Source organism: Fopius arisanus, unplaced genomic scaffold (assembly GCF_000806365.1).
Source record: "Fopius arisanus strain USDA-PBARC FA_bdor unplaced genomic scaffold, ASM80636v1 scaffold00009, whole genome shotgun sequence".
Lineage (NCBI taxonomy): Eukaryota > Metazoa > Arthropoda > Insecta > Hymenoptera > Braconidae > Fopius > Fopius arisanus.
This window is the reverse complement of record NW_011887748.1, coordinates 1,584,962-1,605,740: the sequence shown is the minus strand read 5'-3', so window position 1 is coordinate 1,605,740 and position 20,779 is coordinate 1,584,962. Positions and strand designations below refer to the sequence as shown.

The following is a 20,779-nucleotide window of genomic DNA, read 5'->3' as shown; positions in this document are numbered from 1 at the left end:
CCAACCCCCGCCCTCATCTGTTCCCGTTCCGTTCCCCTGTTCATTCACAAAATGGCGGATATCTTCGAACTCACAATGAAAATAGAAAAGCGAGAAATTCAATTTCACTCGAGACTCAATCTGTAATCTATCATTAATCTATGCGTTTTAGATTATTCGTTTCATTATTTCATTTGAGAGATTAATTGCTGGAATTGTATTTTTTTCATGAGAATGATTTTTTTTTTTGCAATTGTGATTTTCTGGAATTTTTTTATTGCTTTCGGATTCGATGCTCAGATAGAGCTGAGTAAATATTGTAGGGATAAAGACAGATTAATAACTTCTGATGAGCTTGATGAGTATCTTCTCGTTGATGCTGAATTGAATTCGACTCTGGGGCTTGAGTGTCATTTTTGGTAAGTGATGATCCAGGCATGATGGAGAGGATTATTTAAATGGTTGCCCTGATAGCAATGAACCCAGTGATGATCAGCCCAGGATGTGGTACTTCCAGGATCGACTCCAGGAGAAAGAGGAGCGGGAAGTTGACTTGGGTATGAGCAATAACATGTCTTCTAACCGAATCCACTTGACGCCAGAATTGAATTTAATTATCAAAGACTTCGAGCTCAAAGATGCTGGGATTTATAGATGTCATGGCCCACTGGGCCAGAACATGGAGAATAAATTTAATTACAGGATTGAACGTGAGCTCACATACTTCTGAAGCAGGTCCTGCTATCCAAACAATCAAGAGATCTTGATGGAATTTTTTTTTAGCCATTTTCAAGGACGTCCTCGATATTGGAGCTACTAAAGGCAATATGTCTGATTGGGAGAAGTACAGGGAGGTCAATCTGATGCCTGTGACACTTCGTCTAGCTGTAATCGACGAATTAATGAATAAAAAGTTCTCCAGTATTTCATCTGTATAAAATCCCGGTACAATAAAATTCACGTGTTAGGTTTCCAGAATGAAGGAATTAGCTCAGATTCGTGCTGCTGGTGTCACCCTCGAAATAGTCTCTGAATGGAGTGTTTGGAGTCCTTGTGAAAGATGTAGAGGGAAGAAAGGGTTTAGAACGAGTAGAGGACAATGTAGAATAAAAAGATTGATAGAAAATCGAGTAAATAAATCTCTTAAACCCTCCAGACCCCTCGCTATTGTGAGATTAAAAAAGATATGTTCCAGACAATGTTGACGGAAGATGCAGAGCACATAATAAAATTCTTTTCCAAGTCTCCCCTCATCCCTTGCAAGTCCTTGACCCTCGATTCCGAGTTTCCAGCCATCAGCAGTGCAACCAAGTTCCTTCCAGAATTTTTCCTCGAGGAGAAATGCAAGAAGTGTCCGAGAGAAAAAAAAGTCAAGAAGGGTAAATTCAAATACAAGAAGAGGTACACTCTGGCCGATGGTGCTCATCTAGCTCTGGTATGTCCAGAGAGCTCCATGGAGTCACAAGTTACCTGGAGGAAGGACTCCACAGTCCTGAAGAAGGGGACTGGCAGATCCTTCAGAAAAAAGGACGCAGAGGCCAGAGTACTCGTTGATACATTCTCCACGCTTTATTTAATTGGAGTATCCAATCAGGAAGAGGGAAATTATACTTGTTATGTTGGTGATGTCAGGATGATGCAGGTCAAAATCAGAGTTGTTTCTAAAACTCGATTATTAACGCAAGGTGATTACCTCCAATCCAATTCAATCCAATTCAATTTAATTAGAATCCATAAAAAATTATTTATTTACTCAATTTAATTGTGAATAATCCAAAAAAATGTGGAACGCTTCACGATTTTGCGTGTCATCCTTGCGCAGGGGCCATGCTAATCTTCTCTGTATCGTTCCAATTTTAGTATATGTACTGCCGAAGCAAGTACAACATAATGATTTCTATTTCTTTCATATATACTAAATTCTGTAGTTCTCAACCACTTGGGGAAACCGAATGAACATACGGGTGCGATTTATGGGTCAAAGCCATCTAGGTGCGTTCCACGAACTAATCATTCGTTGCGGCTGAGTCATTCATTAAATATGCGCTCAAGTTACAAATATACGCGCCTTTTAAACAATTATTGAATTTTAATAATTTTATTCATTCGGAATTGAATAAATCGAAACTAATCTCGAGTTTAATTATTATACGTGTTCCTCTAATTGAATTTTTCTAAAGAAATCATTTCAATTCCAATTTTTTTAAATATTTATTTCTGTTTTAATTAATAATTTCGTTTTTCCAGCATTTTTCCGTCACATGGGGTACCTTGGTTTTATTTTCCTCCTGACGTCTTTCTGTTACTGTGGGGGACTCGTAATCGCCTGCAGACAGAAGAATAGATTCACAATAAAGCGGCCCATCGACGAGGCGGAAGATTGACGAGAAGGTAATTAATTAATTCCACAATTTGCTATACCCGATTGCCATTAACGCGCGAGGCATTTAAGAGGTGTGAAAAAATGTTAAAAAACGATTTTCCCAGTGTGCAACGACCTTAACACCGAGAGACAAAGTGAAAGGCCCCAGAGGCTTGTATGTCCGGTTTCTGAAGAAGGAAGGCTCAGTAGGCACTTCAACATGGCTGTGCGCTGAATGGCTAGCACTTGTCAAAATTCCATTCAACGATTAACAAAATCGATATTGTATCAATCCCCTAGACGATGGAGAGCAAGTGGATCTTCTGGGTTTTACTGGTCCTCAGTTATTCAGGAATACGCGTCGATGGTGAGTCATTTTTTTCACTTTCACTTTAACATGATCTGCAACCTGTTACCACTGCCCCGCAACGGAACCGTTATAATTTCCCATATTCTAAATGAATAATTGAAATTCCAAACAAAAATAAGAGGACTATCGACTTTATTATTTTTTTTAATTGACGCTCAATTTTTTACTCTTGTTCCGGATATTTCCGAGACGAGGAAACGATTCGTTTGTGGTAATTCTTCACGCTTCTAGATTTTCCTCAAGTTTAATTATCGAATTCCCAAGGTAGAATTGAACAATTAATTAATGATAAAACCTGTTGCGTTAATGTCTAGATTTTCCTCCTTACATATAACAACGTGACCTTTCAGGTTTACTCCGGAGATGCGTCGATTGTCGATCTAGGGGGGAGTTGGGCTCGTGCAAGGATCCTTTCACAATGAATGCTACGATGATTGAGAGTGAGCCCGGTGTTGATGTTGTACCATGTGCGTCAGGATGGTGTGGAAAAGTGATAGAATCACCTAATTTGAATAATGGTAACTGATAACTTCAATTCCCTCCGAGTACCCGATTATTTAAATAAATTTCCACATGTTAAAATGTTAATTCCACCCTTTACCCAGAATACGGTACAGCAACGCAAAGAATGTGCCTCCAACGAGGACCGGGCGATGGTGAGGAGAGATGTGCCTACACAATAAAAAATTCCAAGAAAGTGTGGATGTGCTTCTGCAATGGTGACTTGTGCAACACCGCCAATTCCCTCAGCATTTCTGGATTATTTGTATTCGTAATGAGCCTCGTTGCACTCCGGTGATGGACAAAAGACTGTATATTTTAATGTAAATAGTAGAATGATGGATAATGCAAGTACAAATAACCTGACATTGTATCTCTGGGGAATAAAGCGTGAGTGCCGATGGTCGTTCTCATTAAAATAGCCGTAAATGTCACAGTAATTGATTTTCGTTAATCACAAGTTTTGAGAGATTACTCGGATTTTTATGGTCATTTAGTTCAGTCTCAGTGTCAATTGTTGCTGTAGAAGGGAGATGCTGGCCTGGGGCTCTTCAGGATGTTCTCCTGGAGTCGGTTGAGACGTCTCTCCTCTTGGTTCCTCAGGATGGCCCGCACGTGGGGAATTTCGTGGAAGAACAGCTCACCGTGGCCGTAGAGATATCTGACAGCTATCATTGCGGCTTCGCCAGTCAGGAGAAGTGGATCAGGGTGAGCTGGAAGATTTATTTAATGGAGTCTTCAGTGGCGAGGTAATGGCTGGAATTTACCTAGGCCGTTGGAGAAGTCTGGGGTTTGATGGGCGTCTTGAGAGCTCAGGTCGTTCGTGTCCTGGGGAGGCAAAAATACACCCACCGGCCACAGGGACTCGGCGTTCTCTGGAGTTATCACTCTAGATGTTCTGAATGCTCCTGCTAATCTATCGCCTGAAGTCAGATCAAATGAAAAGTGTAATTACTCGGAATTTAATTGTCTATTCAATTATATTCTATTCGATTCTTATATTTTTACCGAATAGAGGAAATGGTCTTCCAATGCTGAGAAAATTCTTTTGAACTACTGTATTTCCTCCTGGAATCATAGAAAAAATTACCGATTTTGGAAAAATCAGGCATTCATTTTATTTTTTACGGAATTACTCACCGTCTGTCGTGAGCTCGTGCTCGTGATAATGCGGTGGCGATACAAATTTAACGTGCACAGTAGTAATTGGAGCTGCGCACGTGGTTGCAGCCCCGGTAATCAGTAAACCAAGAATTTTTAACTGGAGGGAATAAAAAATATTGATAAATCGCGTGAGAATAATTCCTCTCTCAATAATTCTCAATCTCGTCCATTGAGATCATGAAATCGCTCCCTTGAGCGTATAAATTCCACACCAGACTGTTATTAATCGATATTTCCAAAGCGATGAGTTGTATCGTGAAATCGTGAAAATTGCGTGGGAATGAATTTTCATTCATAAAAAAAATGTTCTCGAATTGAATATTTGAAATTTGATGTTGGAAAATTCAAAGGAAAATTACGAAGTCGCAAATTGCGCCTGGAGACTTCATCCACGTGACTCAGTGCTTTGAGTTTGGGCCTTACAACTGGGATTTGATCTCGTGAGTGGGTAAAAGAGACGGGTTTAAAATTTATTGAAACCAGTAGTTGGGTAATGCCAAGTCACGGGACTTTATATCTCGGAGCGCGTGCGACCGCATCCTGAAGCCTCCGCACAAAACAACTAGGTGCAATAGCATATCATGTGGCCCAAGTTTATGGGCCCTCTCCCATTAAATCTTGTACATCCATCACTCAATTCAACCTTAAATATACCTGCAGTAGCACCTACGTGACCGTTCCCCTGGGTACTTTCATCTTCTCTAACGAGATCAAGCCGTTAATAATTTTTTACATCTACCTGTGGTGATTCGTCCTGTCTCTCTCATTGGGGGATCATTTTCATATGAGTCTCTAATTAATCCATGGAGTTACATTCCCACATTCGTAGGAACTTGTTGTTTTACCACAGGTACATGATTGTGTAATTAATTCAGGAGTGAATTGAAAATTGAGGCGATCAATTTATTCTTTAAAAATTCAATTGAATTGATATGTAATTTTTATTTATTCGTAGAAGAGTTCACGATTTATTTCGGTCGAGTGTACATTTTATTTTTTATAATGGGAGATTTCGATTATTATTTTCGCACGGTGGGAAGATAGTGTGAGCGTATATGGTTGTACTTCGGAATTAAAAGTGTAAAAGGTGAAAATAGTCAGATTGCGAAAGGATACAAAAGCGTCAAAAATGCTGTTATCCATAAAAGCAACCACGTGAGTGGTTTTCTAAGCGTCTACTGTTGTTACTGTCGACAGTTAATGGTATAAAAGGAAGGCCCAAGAACAAGAGGCGGAGGCGAACGTCTTACATGTGCAGAAATCATTATGCAAGACTGGTGAATTTTTGCGAAAGTATAAAACAAAAAAGAAAAAATAAAAGTGAAGAGAAGAAAGACGAGTAATGTTTGTAATAAATGTTTCAATGAGATGCGGATGCGTAGGCAATCACATGACTCCAGTGTTTCAGAGAAGAAAGGAGAAATAAATTTATCTTTTCAATTTTTAAAAATATATTTTGATAAATTTTAGTCGTTTGATTTGAAAAATAATTCATCGATTCATTCAATCGAATTAGTTTTCATGTCGATTGAGAATTAATTAACTTACCATGAGCATTCTGCTTGTTGATCAATCAAGAGGAATAAAATCACCTGTCGACGGAATTGAGAGTTTTCACTAACGAATCAATTAATTGGATTAATTGAGGGATTGCAGTGTATCGGGAATTTATTTGGAGGATCGGATTAATTTGAAATTTAGAATATTGTGGAGGTGTCACGGACACACGCGGTCAGGTACTGATCCAGATTAGACGTGCCTGGAGAATGTCGTGATCCATGAATCCAGCACTCCATCCCCCTTCTTCGGATGTACCCCACTTTGTGGTAATGACGAAACTAGGGGAATCAAATCTGTCAGGATAATTCGTAATTGTACCCCTATTTAAATAAAAAAATGGTTGTTATATAATATAATAAATAAAAAAGAAGAAATCGATTCCGTTTTTATTATTATCAAATTATAAATTGATATTGATTTTTTCTGATAAATAAATATTTGGAATTTTAATGGGATTTTCTGGGTGAGTCCTTCAATTCAAGGAAAATCTTTGGGAAATTAATCCGAGTCTGGGAAAAATGGGAATTGAATTGTCATTTGGTTTTCCGGGTTTTCCGAAATCCTCTCGAAATGTTCCGAGCTCTCACGCATGCGCATTTGTCTTTGCGCTTGTTGGATTGACGCAGATGAGTTTATGGGTAATATTTCCCAAGATTCTTTGGTGAATTGGTACGAAAATAAAAAACAATTATTTTCGGAACATGATATTTTGAATGCAGACAAGTTCAACAAGTGTTCACCACCGAAGACATCAAGACCGGTGATTGTGAGTGATTTTTCATCATTGTTGATGATGTTTAACAATGAAAATGGCGTTGTCTAGATGCTATTGCAATTTTTGACATTGATGCACTTTTCTGTCAATATGAAAATTGTTAAAATCGTTTGAAAATCATCTCCGGAATTGTCAAATCATATATTTGTGGTGGTATTCCCTCCTCTGCGAAATGCAATAGTTATTATTTATAACAAATTCCAGAGATAACCTCAAAATTCTCGGATATGTCAATATTTACATTTTGAAATCGAGCAATCGGTCATTGCAGGTTTTTCAAGGGAAATAATATGTCATTAGAAGATGCAGAAACTCAGGAAAATTCTCCAGATAGAGAAGATCATTTCACTCTCCTGGAAGAGCTGACGGTGAGTGTTTCGGTGAATTTAATTCCCCAGTAAATGAATCGACAATATTTTATGAATGCCTTCAGGACGATCCTGACACTCTGCCAGTGGTAATCAACGATGGAGACGGAACGGCCCTCCAGGGAGTGATTTTAGAGGACCACGAATTACTAGGGGCTACATTAACCGCAGTGACATTTCCCGATGGAACTCAAGCCTTCGTGGCGAGCCACTCTTCAAGTCCAGGTAAAAATCCATAGAAACACCCCCTGGACATGACTAACTAGAAAAAAAATCAGACCTAGATTACAAAGAAGACGAGGATCTCTCGCATTCAATAGTAATACGGGACGTGGCAGGTCTTGAAGGTAGAATGGTTCACCTGGAGGTGGACCCAGTGGTCCTTCAGTCTGAGCCCAGCACTTCAAACTCCTCAGACACAACATACGCTCAAATCCAGATAATAAACGGCAGTGCCTACATGGTGACGAGTAGACTAGACTCTGAACCCCCGAAAACGAAGAAAAAAGATTCAAAGCTCTTCTCAGGGGAGTCAGAAATAAAAATCAAGTATGCATGCCCTCGAGAGGGCTGCAGCAAAGTCTACACGACTCCCCATCACCTGAAAGTTCACGAGAGATCGCACACAGGACTGAGACCGTACGAGTGTGAATTTCCCAGGTGCAATAAGAGCTTTTTGACAGGATACAGTTTGAAGGCCCACCAGAGGACTCACACAGGTGAAAAACCGTACAAATGCACTGCCACAGCCTGCGAGAAGAGTTTTAAAACGTCAGGGGATCTCCTGAAGCATATGAGAACTCACACTGGTGAGAGGCCGTTCCCCTGTCCCTTCGAGGGATGCGACAGGGCCTTCACCACCAGCAACATTAGAAAAGTTCACATCAGGACTCACACGGGAGAGCGTCCCTATCCCTGCGAAATATGCGAGAAGTCCTTCGCTAGTGCGACGAATTACAAAAATCATATGAGGATACACTCGAGAGAGAAACCGTACACCTGCATGGTGGAGAATTGTGGAAAGTCCTTCACTGAGTATTCTAGTCTTTACAAGCATCGGCTGGTGCACACACCAGCTAAGCCATTCGAGTGCAAGTTGTGTCATAAAAGTTACAGACAGCATGGCACACTCGTCATGCACAAAAGGACAACTCATGCTCTGGTGGACAGCGACGAGGGGGGCGATGTTTTTTTGGACGGGGGTGAGGTGGGGCTGGGCAGAGTCAAGAGAAAAAGGAGTAGACAAAATGTAGGTCCAGATTACTGAATATTCATTTCTCGTAACTACAATATCCATTTTGTTTTTTTTTTTATCGTAGAAAATTATGATAAGCAAAGGTGCTCATGTGGAAATGTCAGAGGCCACTGAAGAATCATCTGACAGTGAAACCCAAATTCTACTGGTTGGGGATCCAAAACAATTGGTGGCACTTCAGGTACAATTGCGTGGGTTTCAATGAAAAATTAACAAGTGTTCAGAGGTTTCGGAATAAATGGCACTTATTTATTTCAGCAAATGGGGTTGGAGGAGACTTTCGATGATCCTTCAATCGACACATCACTAGGACTCAACGTAAAGATCGATGGAATGGAATTTGGATGGAATTGATCATACCTAACAGACAAATAATTATATTATAAGTTGATAGCCATGAGATCGGAGATAAGATATTTTATTGTATGACATAATAAACTTGAAAAAAAAATGATTTTAGATACGAAGTGATGTCTTAATTCGTCATAGATAATTCCTTTTTATTCTTTCCTTTTTCCACTCATCGACGTGTAAACAGTTGCGATAGTCACGCAATTATTAAATATCCACCAATATATTTTTCGGCCTAATCTAAACTACCAGGGAGTTCTCAGAACTGGATGATCCCTGAACACTCAAATGATTTAGAAATTATTTGTCAAAGGAACTAACAGGTATTGGTAGAGTATTAATCATCGCTCAAAACCACAAAAATTGAGGTGAAACGAGTAATAACTTTACGACGCTGTTAAAATATCTGAACCTCCCGTTATTTCCATCGAAATGAATTCCAAAACCGCGATACATCACAAATTAATTTACCACGCGATAAATTTTCTATTGTTGCTCCAACAAAAGGTGGGGTATTGCAAAAAAAAAATACGAACAACCGAGATAAATCGATCGGAAAAACGGAAAAGGATTTCAAGTGCAGCCTCGAGACCTTTCAATCGATAATTGGACCGATATTTCCGGTTCGCAGCGATTTGTCCTCCCACCATGATCCGGAAGACCTTCTGGCCCATCCTCGTCATTCGCCACCTCTTCCATTTAAAAATCAGTCTATGACCGAGCAGATGTCAAACTAGATCAATTTTCCACGAGTGAAATAAAAAGTTCCAGACACTTTAAGAAAATCCGATATTATTTATTCCCATTAATCGTGATTGACTATTTATTCGAGATAAACTCCCAGAAAGTGGCACTCGACACAAGAAATCGTAGAAATAAATAATAGAATCGGCGATAAACTATCGATCACTTGAAGTATTCCATTGTAATCGAGGATAAAAATTAGTGCTGTAAAAATCGAAATGCCAATTTAATCAATTAACTTAAACACCATTTATCACAGTAAAATGACAAAAGAATCCGAATGGCGCATAAAAAATTGTAAAAACTTTAATCCATTCACTTGAAATAAATCTCCCGGCATTTCAATAAATGACATGAAGCAATGCAGAAATGGGAGAAGAAATTCCGATAAAACTGGAAATACTCGATATTTAATTAGAATTTTGCTGAATTAATTCCGAAATAATTATCCAGCCGTGGATTATGAATTGATTTAAACTTTTAACCAACTCCATGCTTTCCTCCTATCTCGGGGACCACTGGGAGTGTATGAAGAAGATAAGCAACGAGAGTGACCTGGAGTTACACAGATCGATCCTCAACATCGCGAAATAATAACCGATAAAGCGAAATTCCCAGGAATTCGTTTAAAAAAATACAATGCGACTCGTGCAAGTTACCAGTCGAGTTCTCACTCAGTAAACAATTAGCTAAATTAATGTAAATTAATCTAATGGGGGCAGCAGAGCAGCTCAATGCAACATCAACTCGCTTTAACCGAGTATAAAGGAACGATTTGTACGGTTTTATCGTTGAATAGACACGGATTGTTCAACGACGCAGACCTTTATCTTCTGTTTGTTGATCAAACTATGAGGGAAGGGTCGAATCCATTGCCGGCTGTGTTACTATATAAAAGAAATAGTGACAGAATTTATTAGTAAGTGGGTTATAGGAATTACTGACGGTTTCGATTTAACACTTTTGGTGAATTTTTCGAAATACACGAGCGACTCTTGAGTGGCTGCCCGTCGAGGACATCTGATGATATCTGATTGATCCTATCGGCTGCAGCAATAAGTGGACGGAAATGTCTGGAAAATTTCCAATCGTCCGATTAAAAAAATTGTTCTTCTCATTTACACTGGACCAACTTACGACAATTTCTCGTAATTTCTGATGATTTTTTTTTTCACTGCAGTAAAACTTGTGCCGAATTGTTGGTCGGTGCAAATTTCGTCGGATTGTTACAAATGGACTGATTACACACGAGTAGACTCGAGGTAAACAGGATCGAGGTGCCAACGCGTCATGGCCTCGACCATCTCGAGGTCCATCTCCACGTGATCGAGATTCCTCCTAGATGCCATTTATTTCCTCCCATTTTTCTCCCGACAATAGGTGAAATACGTAAACAGAGATATCAATCATCACCACCTCAAATAAAATTGCTCACCGATCGTTTATCCATCGACTCACAGGCGAAAACCGTCGGAGCGACGGACACGTCTTACACCCAGGTTGCGCAAACATTAGCACATATTTGTGGATGACTTTTGTCATCGTATTTTCATTGTCATGTCAATGACAACAGTGACAATAGTCGTGCGACCGTCATTCAATGATCAATAGAAAAATACCAAGCAGTGGCTCTTATCACGAGTTTTCAAAACTCTTGGGGCTTTCGACGCATGTCTGAATGTCATCTTCAATGGTATAATTGAATAATTGTTTCGACTATTTTTGCACGGAATAAATCAAGTTCTTCTGCGTCACACGGAATTGTTAGGGAAGTTCATTGAAGAATTCTCGAGATTGGGAATCCCTGGAATTTCTAATGAAGACACCAGATTTTTTTAAATCGAGGAAGAAAGATCGCCGTTAGATTTCGCGATATAAAAATTGGAGAATTAGTTCTTTCTGTATATTCCAGTTATTTATATTTTGTTCAATCACTCAATTGATGAGGAAGTTCTCAATGCGATTGATCACACGAATTGATTGGAGGGTTTTAATTGCACTCAGTTGCGATCTCCACATGAACGAGCATCAGGTCTGATTGATATTCATAACTGCCACGCAATTATAATATTGAATCATCTATTTATAGACTTCAGGTGTTAATGGACGAAATGTAAATTTAATTATCATCGTAAGAATTCATTGAACAATTTAGAAATCAATGAAATAGGACGATTTATGGGTCTCGGTGGAGCGACGAGTGGAGAAGTGATTGATGAATTGTTTGATGAATTCTTGAAATTCAGGTGTTAAAAATACTGGAAAGGACTGCATCTGATTGAGTTACTGAAGATCTCGGGGGGCTGTAATCATCCAAAAAAGATAATACCATGATAAAAGAGTCAGTAAAAAAATATGGGAGAGGGGGTCAGCAAGAAAGACAAGTGGGTGCTGGTTAAAAGGGAGACACACGGGTTTTCATGAAGATCCGCAATCGTCGGACATCAGTCGGACTCGAAGACACGAGTTGACGATTGCCATCGGACATAAAAAGTTCAATCCAATGACTTCGTGACGATTTTTATGTGACAATCGGGGTGATTCCCTCGTTGCTGGATTACGGTGGTCCTTCAAATTTATTCTGGATAGTGAATAATTATCTGTGACAACATGTCGAAGAAGCAGTGGATGGTGCTGCTGATGCTGTTCCTGACCTATCTTCTTCTTGGTGCCTCGATATTTTATCACATTGAGAGCAGATTGGAGATTGAGAAGGTCCAGGCGGCCAGGATGGAGCGCATGGAAATCTACGGTACAGATTTTTTTTTCAACATCGAAATTATCAGAATTGTTCGTTGAACTTTGTTTACCCGGAGTACATACGTCGAATCTATTCCGAATATTGACACTAATGAACTTAATTCGGAGATAAACCCCGGTTTATCACTGACAAACTAAATGACAGAGAATTTCGTGGTCTTTTTTTTCGAAATTACTGTAGAAATAGAAAATTCTCGGTTTAAATCTGTCGATGAAATCATCAATTCATGTAAAATCGTGGCCGATAAAATAATCGTATCAATAACAATTCCAATGACACCCAATAGGAAAATAAGTGAGAGAAAAATCTTTCGATCGACAATTTCGATACATCATATTGATAAAATCTAATCGCTCTTTTATCGTTACGATTACTACGAAATCGGGCGTGATTACTCGAGGCCTGTACTCTTTTTTATTTCCAGTGGGACAAGGAACGGACAAATGCGTAGTGATGGAATAAATAGCGATCGTGAATTTTTTTGTATGCAGAGGAGTGTCTCATGATCGCGATGTGCGAGAGGAAGGTCTGGGCATTGTGACCCGACATCGTCGGTTACAATGTCGACGGAATGTGTCCAAGGGCCTCCCGTGGTTTTTTTCAATGGTTCAACCGCTTAATTCCCTCATTTTCCAATAGAAAGTCTCATTAAACAATCAAGCAAATCCCCCAAGTAACATAATTAAAAGATAAAAAAATATCCTCCCCGGATTTAATTTCGTGGAGACACCGAGGAGTGACTACAAACGACTATTTTATTGCGCATAAAATTATTTTGCAAATAAAACACCGGAGGACTCAATAATCTAGGATCGTCACCTCACGATTTATCCAGATTGAATAAATAAATAATTGTCAGTGCGCAACGTGTGTTTTTTTTTTATCGGTCATTGAAAAATGGGTCGTCGAACTCCCGAATTGCGGATTCATTATTTTGAGTCGTGATGAAACGTTTATTTGAGGATTGAATTGAGGGATCTTGATACGTCAGTCATTAAACAATGTCAAGTTAAATAGTTCAATTGGTTGGGAGATCTCTTGCGACTGGTCTCTCCCACGATACAATGAAGTATGACAGGAATAACAGTGAAAAAGTGGAAGAAAATTGAAGGAATTCCCAAGAAATCGCTGGATTCCTGGGGGGATCAAGAATTCCGAGTGTTCTAAAAGTACCAAAAGTTCATGGAATGTTCATGGAATGTTCATGGAATGTTCATGGAATGTTCATGGAACATTTGATGATAATTGTCGACAATTGAATATATTCTAATGTGGCTCAATCTTTTCCACGTGAAATAATTTCCTCTCCTCGTAATAATTATGACAGTTACGATTTTTTATTCTTTCGGGGGATTTTTTTCCGATTGAAACCGATTCTTTTCGCAGGTCTTCTTCATGCTCACTACATGCCAGAATCCTCCGAAGCCCAACATGATGTAATCCTGAAGAAACTCACAGACTACTGCGGTAAATCCGTCTACAATTACACCGAAACCGAAGAGGTGCCCCTGAAATGGGACTTCTACAACAGTTTTTATTTCGCGTACACCGTCGTCAGTACAATCGGTAAATAAAAATTATATGAATCCCCCAAAGGATTTCTCGAATCAGTCCCTTTCCTTGTTCCCTTCATCTTCTATTTTTCCCTTTAGGGTACGGGAATTTGGCTCCAACGAATTCCCTCGGGAGAATTCTCATGATTTTTTACGGTCTCATTGGAATTCCCATGAATGGAATTCTTCTGGCGCAATTGGGTGAGTTCTTCTCCGGTGTCTTCATCAGGGCCCATCAGAAGTACAAGTCCTACAAGCAGCATCACCAGGATGAGTGCAAGAAAAAATTAACTCCCCTGGAGAATCGAAAAGCTGGTCTGGCTGTACAGATTCTCATGTACCTGGCACCTGGTTTCGTCATGTTCATATTTTTTCCCGCATTTTTATTCTCTTATTACGAGGAGTGGTCGTACGACGAGGCAGTTTATTACGCCTTTGTTACACTAACGACTATTGGATTCGGGGATTATGTAGCTGGTGAGTTGAGTTTTCCCGCGATTCGCGGAATTAATTGGGGGAAAAAAATTAATTCAATCGGAAAATAATTACGTCACTTTTTCCGCTTTGGGAAAAACTGATTTAACCGATACGATTTGTCATTTCGTAATCGATAATATCGATTGTGATGTTCTCTATGATTAATCGATCTGATTTTCAATTTGATAAATGCCGGCATGAGAAGGTGGATTTAAGGTGAGGGTAATTGTTTTTTTTTTTGATTTTTTTTCAAGTCATTCGTTATTAGACGGACCTTTTGCGCTTCTGCGAGGAAATGTTTCATAGAATTTTCATTTGAATCAGGTCAAGACAACACAAAAGGTAGCGGCTTCTTCTTCATCATGTACAAGTCCTTCCTCATAGCATGGATATCCTTCGGTCTCGGGTACGTCGTTATGATAATGGCCTTCATAACGAGAGGAATGAGAAGCAAGAGGATAGTCCGTCTCGAGCATAAATTAGCAATGAATTTGAAACAAACGCAGAATAGAATATGGAGTGAATTCAACAAGGAGGTCGGCTACCTCAGACGTGTGTTTAACGAGCTGCAGCTGTCCAAAGTCAAGGTGAACATCTTGAATGAAGGACTCGTCCTCGATGGAGTGAGCAATCAGTCAATTCGTTTTAATCAATTTTATTATTCTCACAGAGGGTTTACGTGGATGAGTACGACTACGAGATGCCGCCGGCGAAATTGATGAGGAGCAACAGCTTCCCAGATATTCGAGAACTCGTATATGGAGGACTTGCACCACCTACTCCACCACATCCCAGGAGAAGAGCTAATAGTGAAGTTGTGCCACTGGTAATTTTTTCATTCCCACGTTTTAACTAGAAATTTTACCTTCCAAGATATTAATTCCTGATAGGAAATGATATCGAATTTTTTTAACGAGATAATTAGCGGAGTCATGATAATAATTTTCTCCAGGAGCCGCAGGTACCTAGAGTAGTCTCTGAAACCGATCTCCAGCGGATCGACAAAACCGCGACATTTGCAACTCACGCGATGGTCCAACCAGCGGAGCTCCTCGCACGTTTGGTGAATATTTTGGGTTACATCCCACCACCCCCCGACGACGACGAGCAGACACCAGAGTGCGATGGACGTCCAGGTGTCGAGGGTTTCAGTGACAAGGAGATTCTCTCGACGGAGCGCACCTCACGCAGATTTGGTCTGGAGAGATCACCATGCGGTAAACCTCGGTCCCGAGCAGCCAGTGAGGTTCGTCTTGACCCGAGATTCGATCCGAACACCTGCAGGAATCAGGAGTGGACGTGGTCGGGTCCTGCGGCCTCGAGGAAGATCCAGGAGCTCATCAAAGCGCGTCGAGACGACGCGAAGACGAAGAAAGAGCGAGAGAAGGAGAAAGAATCGAAATCTATTTTCCCAGCGCTATCGAAATCCGTTCCCTTACCAAAATGGATAAAGCAATTGTCGACGAAGAGGGAATCGAGGGCGCGTAATTCAGTTTCAGCGGGAGAGCTCGATGCAGATGACGAGAATTATCTATCAAACATGAATCCCCTGCCGTCCTCCTCCACGTATTTTACTCACACGGGGGCGAACCTCCCGTCGTCCCTGGAGGGTAGTAATCTCCTAGAGGAGACGTCTCTGGCGGATTTCCTGCGGGCACTGACAGCCCTGCACACGAGAGTGGGGGCAGTGCCAGAGGATTACGTGAAAAAGCCCCAACGAAAGATGGGAACGGCCTCCCTGACGCCTCCCAAGCTCCCCAGCTTGTTGACCCTCTTCTCTCCACCAGGTTCCCTACCCCAGAGTAATCAGACTACTGTGCAATCAGATCCCACAGGGAGGAGATTCTCACTGAGGCCAGAATCCTCTGGTACCTCAACTCCCAGTTACAGTCGTCACAGCACTGTGGCACCAGGTGTTAAAGTGAGAACTCGAAGATTCTCTCTTCGCCCTGTGGCAACTCCCCTGGGGACGACCCCCGAGGCGTCTCCTTATCTCTCAGGACAGAGCAGACAATTCTCAAATGATCCACCACCTGCCTACACCCCGGACTCGCCTTTTGAAAGCCCCAAAGAGCCACTCGTCCAGATGGAGGGCGCCCCGGGCTCCTCCTCCCCAGTTGCATCTGGCAATCGTCGATTTTCCCTGAGACCTGCCCAACTGGATACTCCTCCGGGTTCTGGAACACCCTCTGCCTCCAGGGCTGTGCCCCGGTGGCGAGCTGCTCTTTTACAGAGACAGATCAATCATCTGAAGGTTCAGAAGAGAGCTAGGGCGTTCAGTCTCAGTGACGTTAACACCGAGGGGGCGAGAACTCCCGAGAAGAGTCTTGCCATCAGTCCTCTGGCTCTGGAGCCCTCTGTCAAAACTAATGCTGGAAAATCCAATCAGAAGACTGTCACGATCGTTTCACCAAGTCAAGAGGATAAAAAAAGTGAAGTCAAGACACGGATGAGGATTCCCTTCCTCAGGGCGATATCTGTCTCGAGTAATCCCTTTATTTCAGGCGTCACAAATCCCATCTTCGATGAGAGAGAGAAAAATGGAATTTTTACCAGTGGAGGTGGTGAGAAAGATTCCAGAGATCAGAGGACTATCTCAGACACCCCCAGACACTTCAATCCTTCCAGTCCAGAGGCTCCAGCTCCCGGGGTAGAGTTACTGGAACAGATTCCAGGAGCTGGACATGAACCAGAGGAGATTCCTGGTGCTTCTACGACTGCGAAAAACATGGGAACTACTGAGAGAGATCACAGGACTGATAAGACGAGAAAAATTTCGGTTGTAGCGATTGGCACCTGGGGAGACGTCAAAGGAGGGGACAGGAAGGTGTCGACTGTCTCTGAGAACAGCTCCGGGGAGTCAACGAGCAGCAGAACTTTCTCGGGGCAGAGTCCTGGGGATAAACCCAGGGTGTCTATTGATTCCTACAAACCTCTTCTCGAGGTTAAAATTGATAAACCGAGTGAGAATGTCTTTGAGAGGTACCAGAGGGCTTCTATGCAGAGCTCCTCTGATGGAGATTCCCTCCAGGAGGTCAGGGTCGATGGGGTTCGAGGAAGAGAAGAGAGTAAAGTGTCTCTGGGGGTGGGTAAGGGCTCTCAGGAGTCCACAAGTTGATGAGAATTAATCAGGGAATTTTCAAGGATACTGTGATAGTACCTGTAATTTAGGGTATTTTAGGAATTAATCGAGAGGAATTGTGAATCAAATATTTGTGGATTCTATTGATAATCAGGATGAAAGTATTTATGGATATGTTTGGAAGAGGATGCGATGAAAAGTTTGAAGAACTCGGCTGGCACGAGTTATCCAGTTTTAATTGTCCTAAAATATATTTTAATGCAGATATTTCTCCACGAGAATTATGTAGGCGTAGAATCCACTGCGACGTGACACAAGTGTCGAAATAGCCTTAAATATTTTTTTTGTAAATTTGTAGATTATTTGAGTGAGATAAGACAAGGTAATCGATTTTATCATGATTTTATTGACAAAAATTGTTTGAAATAAATTATAAATTGTTGTAGTTGATCAATCATCAGAATTTCCAGATAGACGAAGAGGTACTGTGTCTCAATCATTTGGTAAGGGAAAAGCTGTGAAATTATAATGTGTATGAAGCAAAAAATTTCCTATGTTCATTTGGATTGACTCTGAATCCATTTTTTGACCTCGTCGACGAGGGTATCCCGGGGAATGGATCGTTCAGCTCGTGTTGCCACTTCTCTGAGAGTGACTTCACCTCTTTGGAGTTCTCCTTCACCAATAATAATAGCCAGAGGTATTCCACTTTCCTCGCAATACTGCAGCTGCGCCAGGATTTTAGGATTCTTCTTGTAATGGTGCTCGGCCTTGATGCCAGCATCCCACAGCTCAGCCAGAATCTTCATTCGCTCCTCCTGCAGATTTTTCTGGGCTGTTGCCACGTACGCCTCTACCTCGGTAGTTCTCGTCTTCTGACCGGAAGTAGCTTTGCGATTTTCAAGAACCGAGAAAATTCGTTCCACTCCTAGAGACACTCCAACACAAGGAGTTTTCTTCTTCGGGTCGAACATGCCCACGAGATTGTCATAACGACCACCACCTGCCACACTGCCTACTTCACTGTCAGTCAAAACAGCTTCATAAATGACTCCAGTATAATAATCCAATCCCCTAGCCAGACTCAAATCAAACAGAACTTTATCCGTGACTCTATAAATATCACAATACTTCAATAACAGTTCCATGGCCTCGAGCCCCTGCTTGGCAGCGGATTGCTTCATCAGAGCCTGATCCTGCCTGAGTTCTTCAATAAGTTTGGCCCCTCCACTTCTAGACACGTACTCGCCAATTTTATCGGCAATTGCATCATCCAGTTGCTTCTCCTCGACTATCTCCTTCCTCACCTCCTCCCAGGGACTCTTGTCCAATTTATCAACTGACGAGCAGATTGCCCTGAATTTGTCCTGGGGGACACCACAGGCTGCAAATATTCCGTCTAAAAGACATCTGTGATTCACCTTAATGATAAAACCACCGAGATCTAGACTGGTCAGTGCCTCTGAGACAATTCTAATGCACTCTGCGTCGGGGATCATCGGATCGTACTGACCAGCGATATCAAAATCACACTGGTAGAACTCTCGATATCGTCCTTTCGTCATGGAGGGATTATCCCGCCTGTACACCTTGGCGATGTGGTATCTCTTTATGTTCGTTATCTTGGACATTGCTAGGTAACGGGCGAAAGGAACTGTGAGATCGTAGCGCAACGCCAGGATCTCGCCCCCCTGATCCTTCAGGTCGTATATCAGCTTTGTGTCTTCTCCATATTTTCCAGTTAACACTTCCTGGAGGAAAACAAGACTTGCAATTTATCCAATGGCGTATCGAGGGCCTTATTCTTCGTTTCGAAAGGGGAATGATAAATTATTTGAAAAAGTAGGGCGATCTGAGAAAATTATAAGTTTGTGAAAGTCCGTCTCTGTTAGATCATTGAAGCCCTGGAGGCGGAAAAAAAGTGAATGGTTCATTAACCATCAGCTACAATTGTTTTGAGACTTTCCATTCCTGAATTCCTTGCCAATTCTATACCAAATGGGGCCAATGATTGAAAAAAAAAATTAGACGTACTTTGAGTTCAAAAATGGGAGTATCGATGGTCTCAGCCCCGTGGCGTTTGAAAACACTGACTATTTTATCCAGAACACCGAGCCTGAGTGCCATTTGCTCTGGATTATAATCCCTGGTGCCCTTGGGGGTCTTGAGACTGAATTTCTGTGGCTCTCCCCCATCCCCTAGCTGTGCCTTGAGCTCTAGCAGTTTAGATACTTCCTCAGCTATCTAGAAATGCAAAAAAAAAAAACTAGGTTCACCTTATCTCCACCCTAACAGGAAATATCTGAAATGAAATAATAACTATTCACTTGCTCTCGTACCTGCGTTGCAGCAACATTTGACGAGTTGCGACATTTGCAGGTGGCAAGTAATAAATTCGTGCGCATCAGGCGAAACATGATTCATCAAGGGATTCATTAACGGCGTAACCAGAATCAAAGTAAAAAGTCCGCTTCAGTGATGATTAACAACTGGTTGCAAACATCAGAGATTGTTTTATTAACTAGTATACGTCACTGCCACATTGTTATTAAATTAATCGGAAAAATTGTATCAAAAATATCCCAGTGGAGAAGTTGTTGAGATAAATGACCCGAGATCACTCCAAGAGGAGGATTCACACAACGATAAGCCGAATTTGTACTCGATATTGAGAGTAATTAGTTTTTAATATTTATGCAGTGGCAGTGTCGCATAATCATGAGCACTGCCTCACCTTTTTATCAATACTCCCAGCATCTCCACGATTACCCGAGCTCAACGCCTCAACAATACCCTCTAATCTCGTTTTACACGAGCCCTCAACAAATTTATCCCGTTCACTGGGTGCATAACTCTTGACATTGACAAACCATCTCTTCAAATGTGGATATCTCTCAATTTCACCATTCAAAAATTTAACGCAAACATCGTACAGCTTTTTGTCGTAGCACGAGGGTAACCAACCGCTGATGTAACTGACATCCCCGAGACCGGTGTTAATATCAGCCAATAGTGACATAAAATCAACACCAACTGCCTGATGAAACAGACAACATTAAGCATATCCTACACCACGTCTTCAATCTCAACGAAAAAAATCGTAAAAGCCAATGGAACTTGAAAAAAAAAACCGGGAGTTCCCCAGTAATTATTTAAACCCTCTAACTAGAAATTCTCAAATTGAAGTGAAAGTCAACCCCAACGAATCGCAATTGATAACTCAACACCCGGTAAGACACATCTCCATATGTGCTATTGAGGATTTTAATAATGGGAATTTCGGCGATTTCTCGGTGATTATCACTTACCTTGGAGCTATCTCCTTTGGCAGCTTTCAATTGCCTCACGATTTCACCCTGTCTTTTGATTGCCTCCAGCAGGTCTGCTCGTGTTTCGTCAGCCATCGTGATACCACGCGGTTGAACACAATTCAACAACTTCAACACACACCAGTGAACTTCAATATGACGATTTCAC

The 20,779-nt window shown here is 41.3% G+C and overlaps 5 protein-coding genes across 7 annotated transcripts; 3 read left to right on the top strand and 2 right to left on the bottom strand.

Annotated features, from left to right (window-relative positions):
- The first annotated feature begins 32 nt into the window (after positions 1-32).
- LOC105274145 (QVR superfamily protein rtv) lies at positions 33-3,633 on the top strand. The gene is made up of 7 exons (XM_011317032.1): positions 33-398; positions 454-689; positions 763-866; positions 948-1,109; positions 1,175-1,664; positions 3,062-3,229; positions 3,317-3,633. Exons 1-7 carry the CDS (start codon positions 208-210, stop codon positions 3,508-3,510), a joined length of 1,545 nt encoding a protein of 514 aa, XP_011315334.1. The 5' UTR covers positions 33-207; the 3' UTR covers positions 3,511-3,633.
- On the bottom strand, positions 3,533-6,250 carry LOC105274147 (uncharacterized). Its single transcript, XM_011317033.1, has 5 exons — positions 5,925-6,250; positions 4,353-4,473; positions 4,221-4,280; positions 3,980-4,135; positions 3,533-3,925 (listed from the first exon to the last, which is right to left on the bottom strand). Exons 1-5 carry the CDS (start codon positions 5,931-5,933, stop codon positions 3,723-3,725), a joined length of 549 nt encoding a protein of 182 aa, XP_011315335.1. The 5' UTR covers positions 5,934-6,250; the 3' UTR covers positions 3,533-3,722.
- Positions 6,251-6,540: 290 nt separating this feature from the next.
- LOC105274144 (zinc finger protein 76) lies at positions 6,541-8,793 on the top strand. The gene is made up of 6 exons (XM_011317031.1): positions 6,541-6,702; positions 6,983-7,079; positions 7,145-7,304; positions 7,358-8,328; positions 8,399-8,515; positions 8,593-8,793. Exons 2-6 carry the CDS (start codon positions 7,002-7,004, stop codon positions 8,686-8,688), a joined length of 1,422 nt encoding a protein of 473 aa, XP_011315333.1. The 5' UTR covers positions 6,541-6,702; positions 6,983-7,001; the 3' UTR covers positions 8,689-8,793.
- A 2,767-nt stretch (positions 8,794-11,560) lies between these two features.
- Positions 11,561-17,587, top strand: Ork1 (open rectifier K[+] channel 1). Its single transcript, XM_011317030.1, has 6 exons — positions 11,561-12,181; positions 13,577-13,756; positions 13,843-14,220; positions 14,545-14,807; positions 14,891-15,046; positions 15,173-17,587. Exons 1-6 carry the CDS (start codon positions 12,040-12,042, stop codon positions 17,336-17,338), a joined length of 3,285 nt encoding a protein of 1,094 aa, XP_011315332.1. The 5' UTR covers positions 11,561-12,039; the 3' UTR covers positions 17,339-17,587.
- A 101-nt stretch (positions 17,588-17,688) lies between these two features.
- Positions 17,689-20,779, bottom strand: HisRS (histidine--tRNA ligase). 3 transcript variants are annotated; one of them, XM_011317002.1, is made up of 4 exons: positions 20,611-20,779; positions 20,037-20,339; positions 19,337-19,546; positions 17,689-19,053 (listed from the first exon to the last, which is right to left on the bottom strand). In XM_011317002.1, exons 1-4 carry the CDS (start codon positions 20,704-20,706, stop codon positions 17,860-17,862), a joined length of 1,803 nt encoding a protein of 600 aa, XP_011315304.1. In that variant the 5' UTR covers positions 20,707-20,779; the 3' UTR covers positions 17,689-17,859. The 3 variants fall into 3 exon arrangements, with proteins under 3 accessions (XP_011315304.1, XP_011315306.1, XP_011315305.1); XM_011317004.1 differs by lacking the exon at positions 20,037-20,339 and adding an exon at positions 19,642-19,791 and having other exon boundaries at positions 20,611-20,698; XM_011317003.1 differs by lacking the exon at positions 20,037-20,339 and having other exon boundaries at positions 20,611-20,778.

Excerpts from the sequence above, each read along its gene's own strand:
- LOC105274145 (XM_011317032.1), top strand. The coding sequence starts at position 208 with ATGAGAATGATTTTTTTTTTTGCAATTGTGATTTTCTGGAATTTTTTT. Across the intron at positions 867-947 it reads CTGTGACACTTCGTCTAGCT|GTTTCCAGAATGAAGGAATT; the intron begins GTAATCGACGAA and ends TTCACGTGTTAG. Across the intron at positions 3,230-3,316 it reads ATCACCTAATTTGAATAATG|AATACGGTACAGCAACGCAA; the intron begins GTAACTGATAAC and ends CCCTTTACCCAG.
- HisRS (XM_011317002.1), bottom strand. The coding sequence starts at position 20,706 with ATGGCTGACGAAACACGAGCAGACCTGCTGGAGGCAATCAAAAGACAG. Across the intron at positions 20,340-20,610 it reads CCAAAGGAGATAGCTCCAAG|GCAGTTGGTGTTGATTTTAT; the intron begins GTAAGTGATAAT and ends CTGTTTCATCAG. Across the intron at positions 19,547-20,036 it reads CTGGGAGTATTGATAAAAAG|ATAGCTGAGGAAGTATCTAA; the intron begins GTGAGGCAGTGC and ends TTGCATTTCTAG.
- LOC105274144 (XM_011317031.1), top strand. The coding sequence starts at position 7,002 with ATGTCATTAGAAGATGCAGAAACTCAGGAAAATTCTCCAGATAGAGAA. Across the intron at positions 7,080-7,144 it reads CTCTCCTGGAAGAGCTGACG|GACGATCCTGACACTCTGCC; the intron begins GTGAGTGTTTCG and ends GAATGCCTTCAG. Across the intron at positions 8,516-8,592 it reads AACAATTGGTGGCACTTCAG|CAAATGGGGTTGGAGGAGAC; the intron begins GTACAATTGCGT and ends TATTTATTTCAG.
- Ork1 (XM_011317030.1), top strand. The coding sequence starts at position 12,040 with ATGTCGAAGAAGCAGTGGATGGTGCTGCTGATGCTGTTCCTGACCTAT. Across the intron at positions 12,182-13,576 it reads GGAGCGCATGGAAATCTACG|GTCTTCTTCATGCTCACTAC; the intron begins GTACAGATTTTT and ends TTCTTTTCGCAG. Across the intron at positions 13,757-13,842 it reads CACCGTCGTCAGTACAATCG|GGTACGGGAATTTGGCTCCA; the intron begins GTAAATAAAAAT and ends TTTTCCCTTTAG.
- LOC105274147 (XM_011317033.1), bottom strand. Across the intron at positions 4,281-4,352 it reads GCACGAGCTCACGACAGACG|GAGGAAATACAGTAGTTCAA; the intron begins GTGAGTAATTCC and ends CTATGATTCCAG. Across the intron at positions 3,926-3,979 it reads AGACTTCTCCAACGGCCTAG|CTCACCCTGATCCACTTCTC; the intron begins GTAAATTCCAGC and ends TAAATCTTCCAG.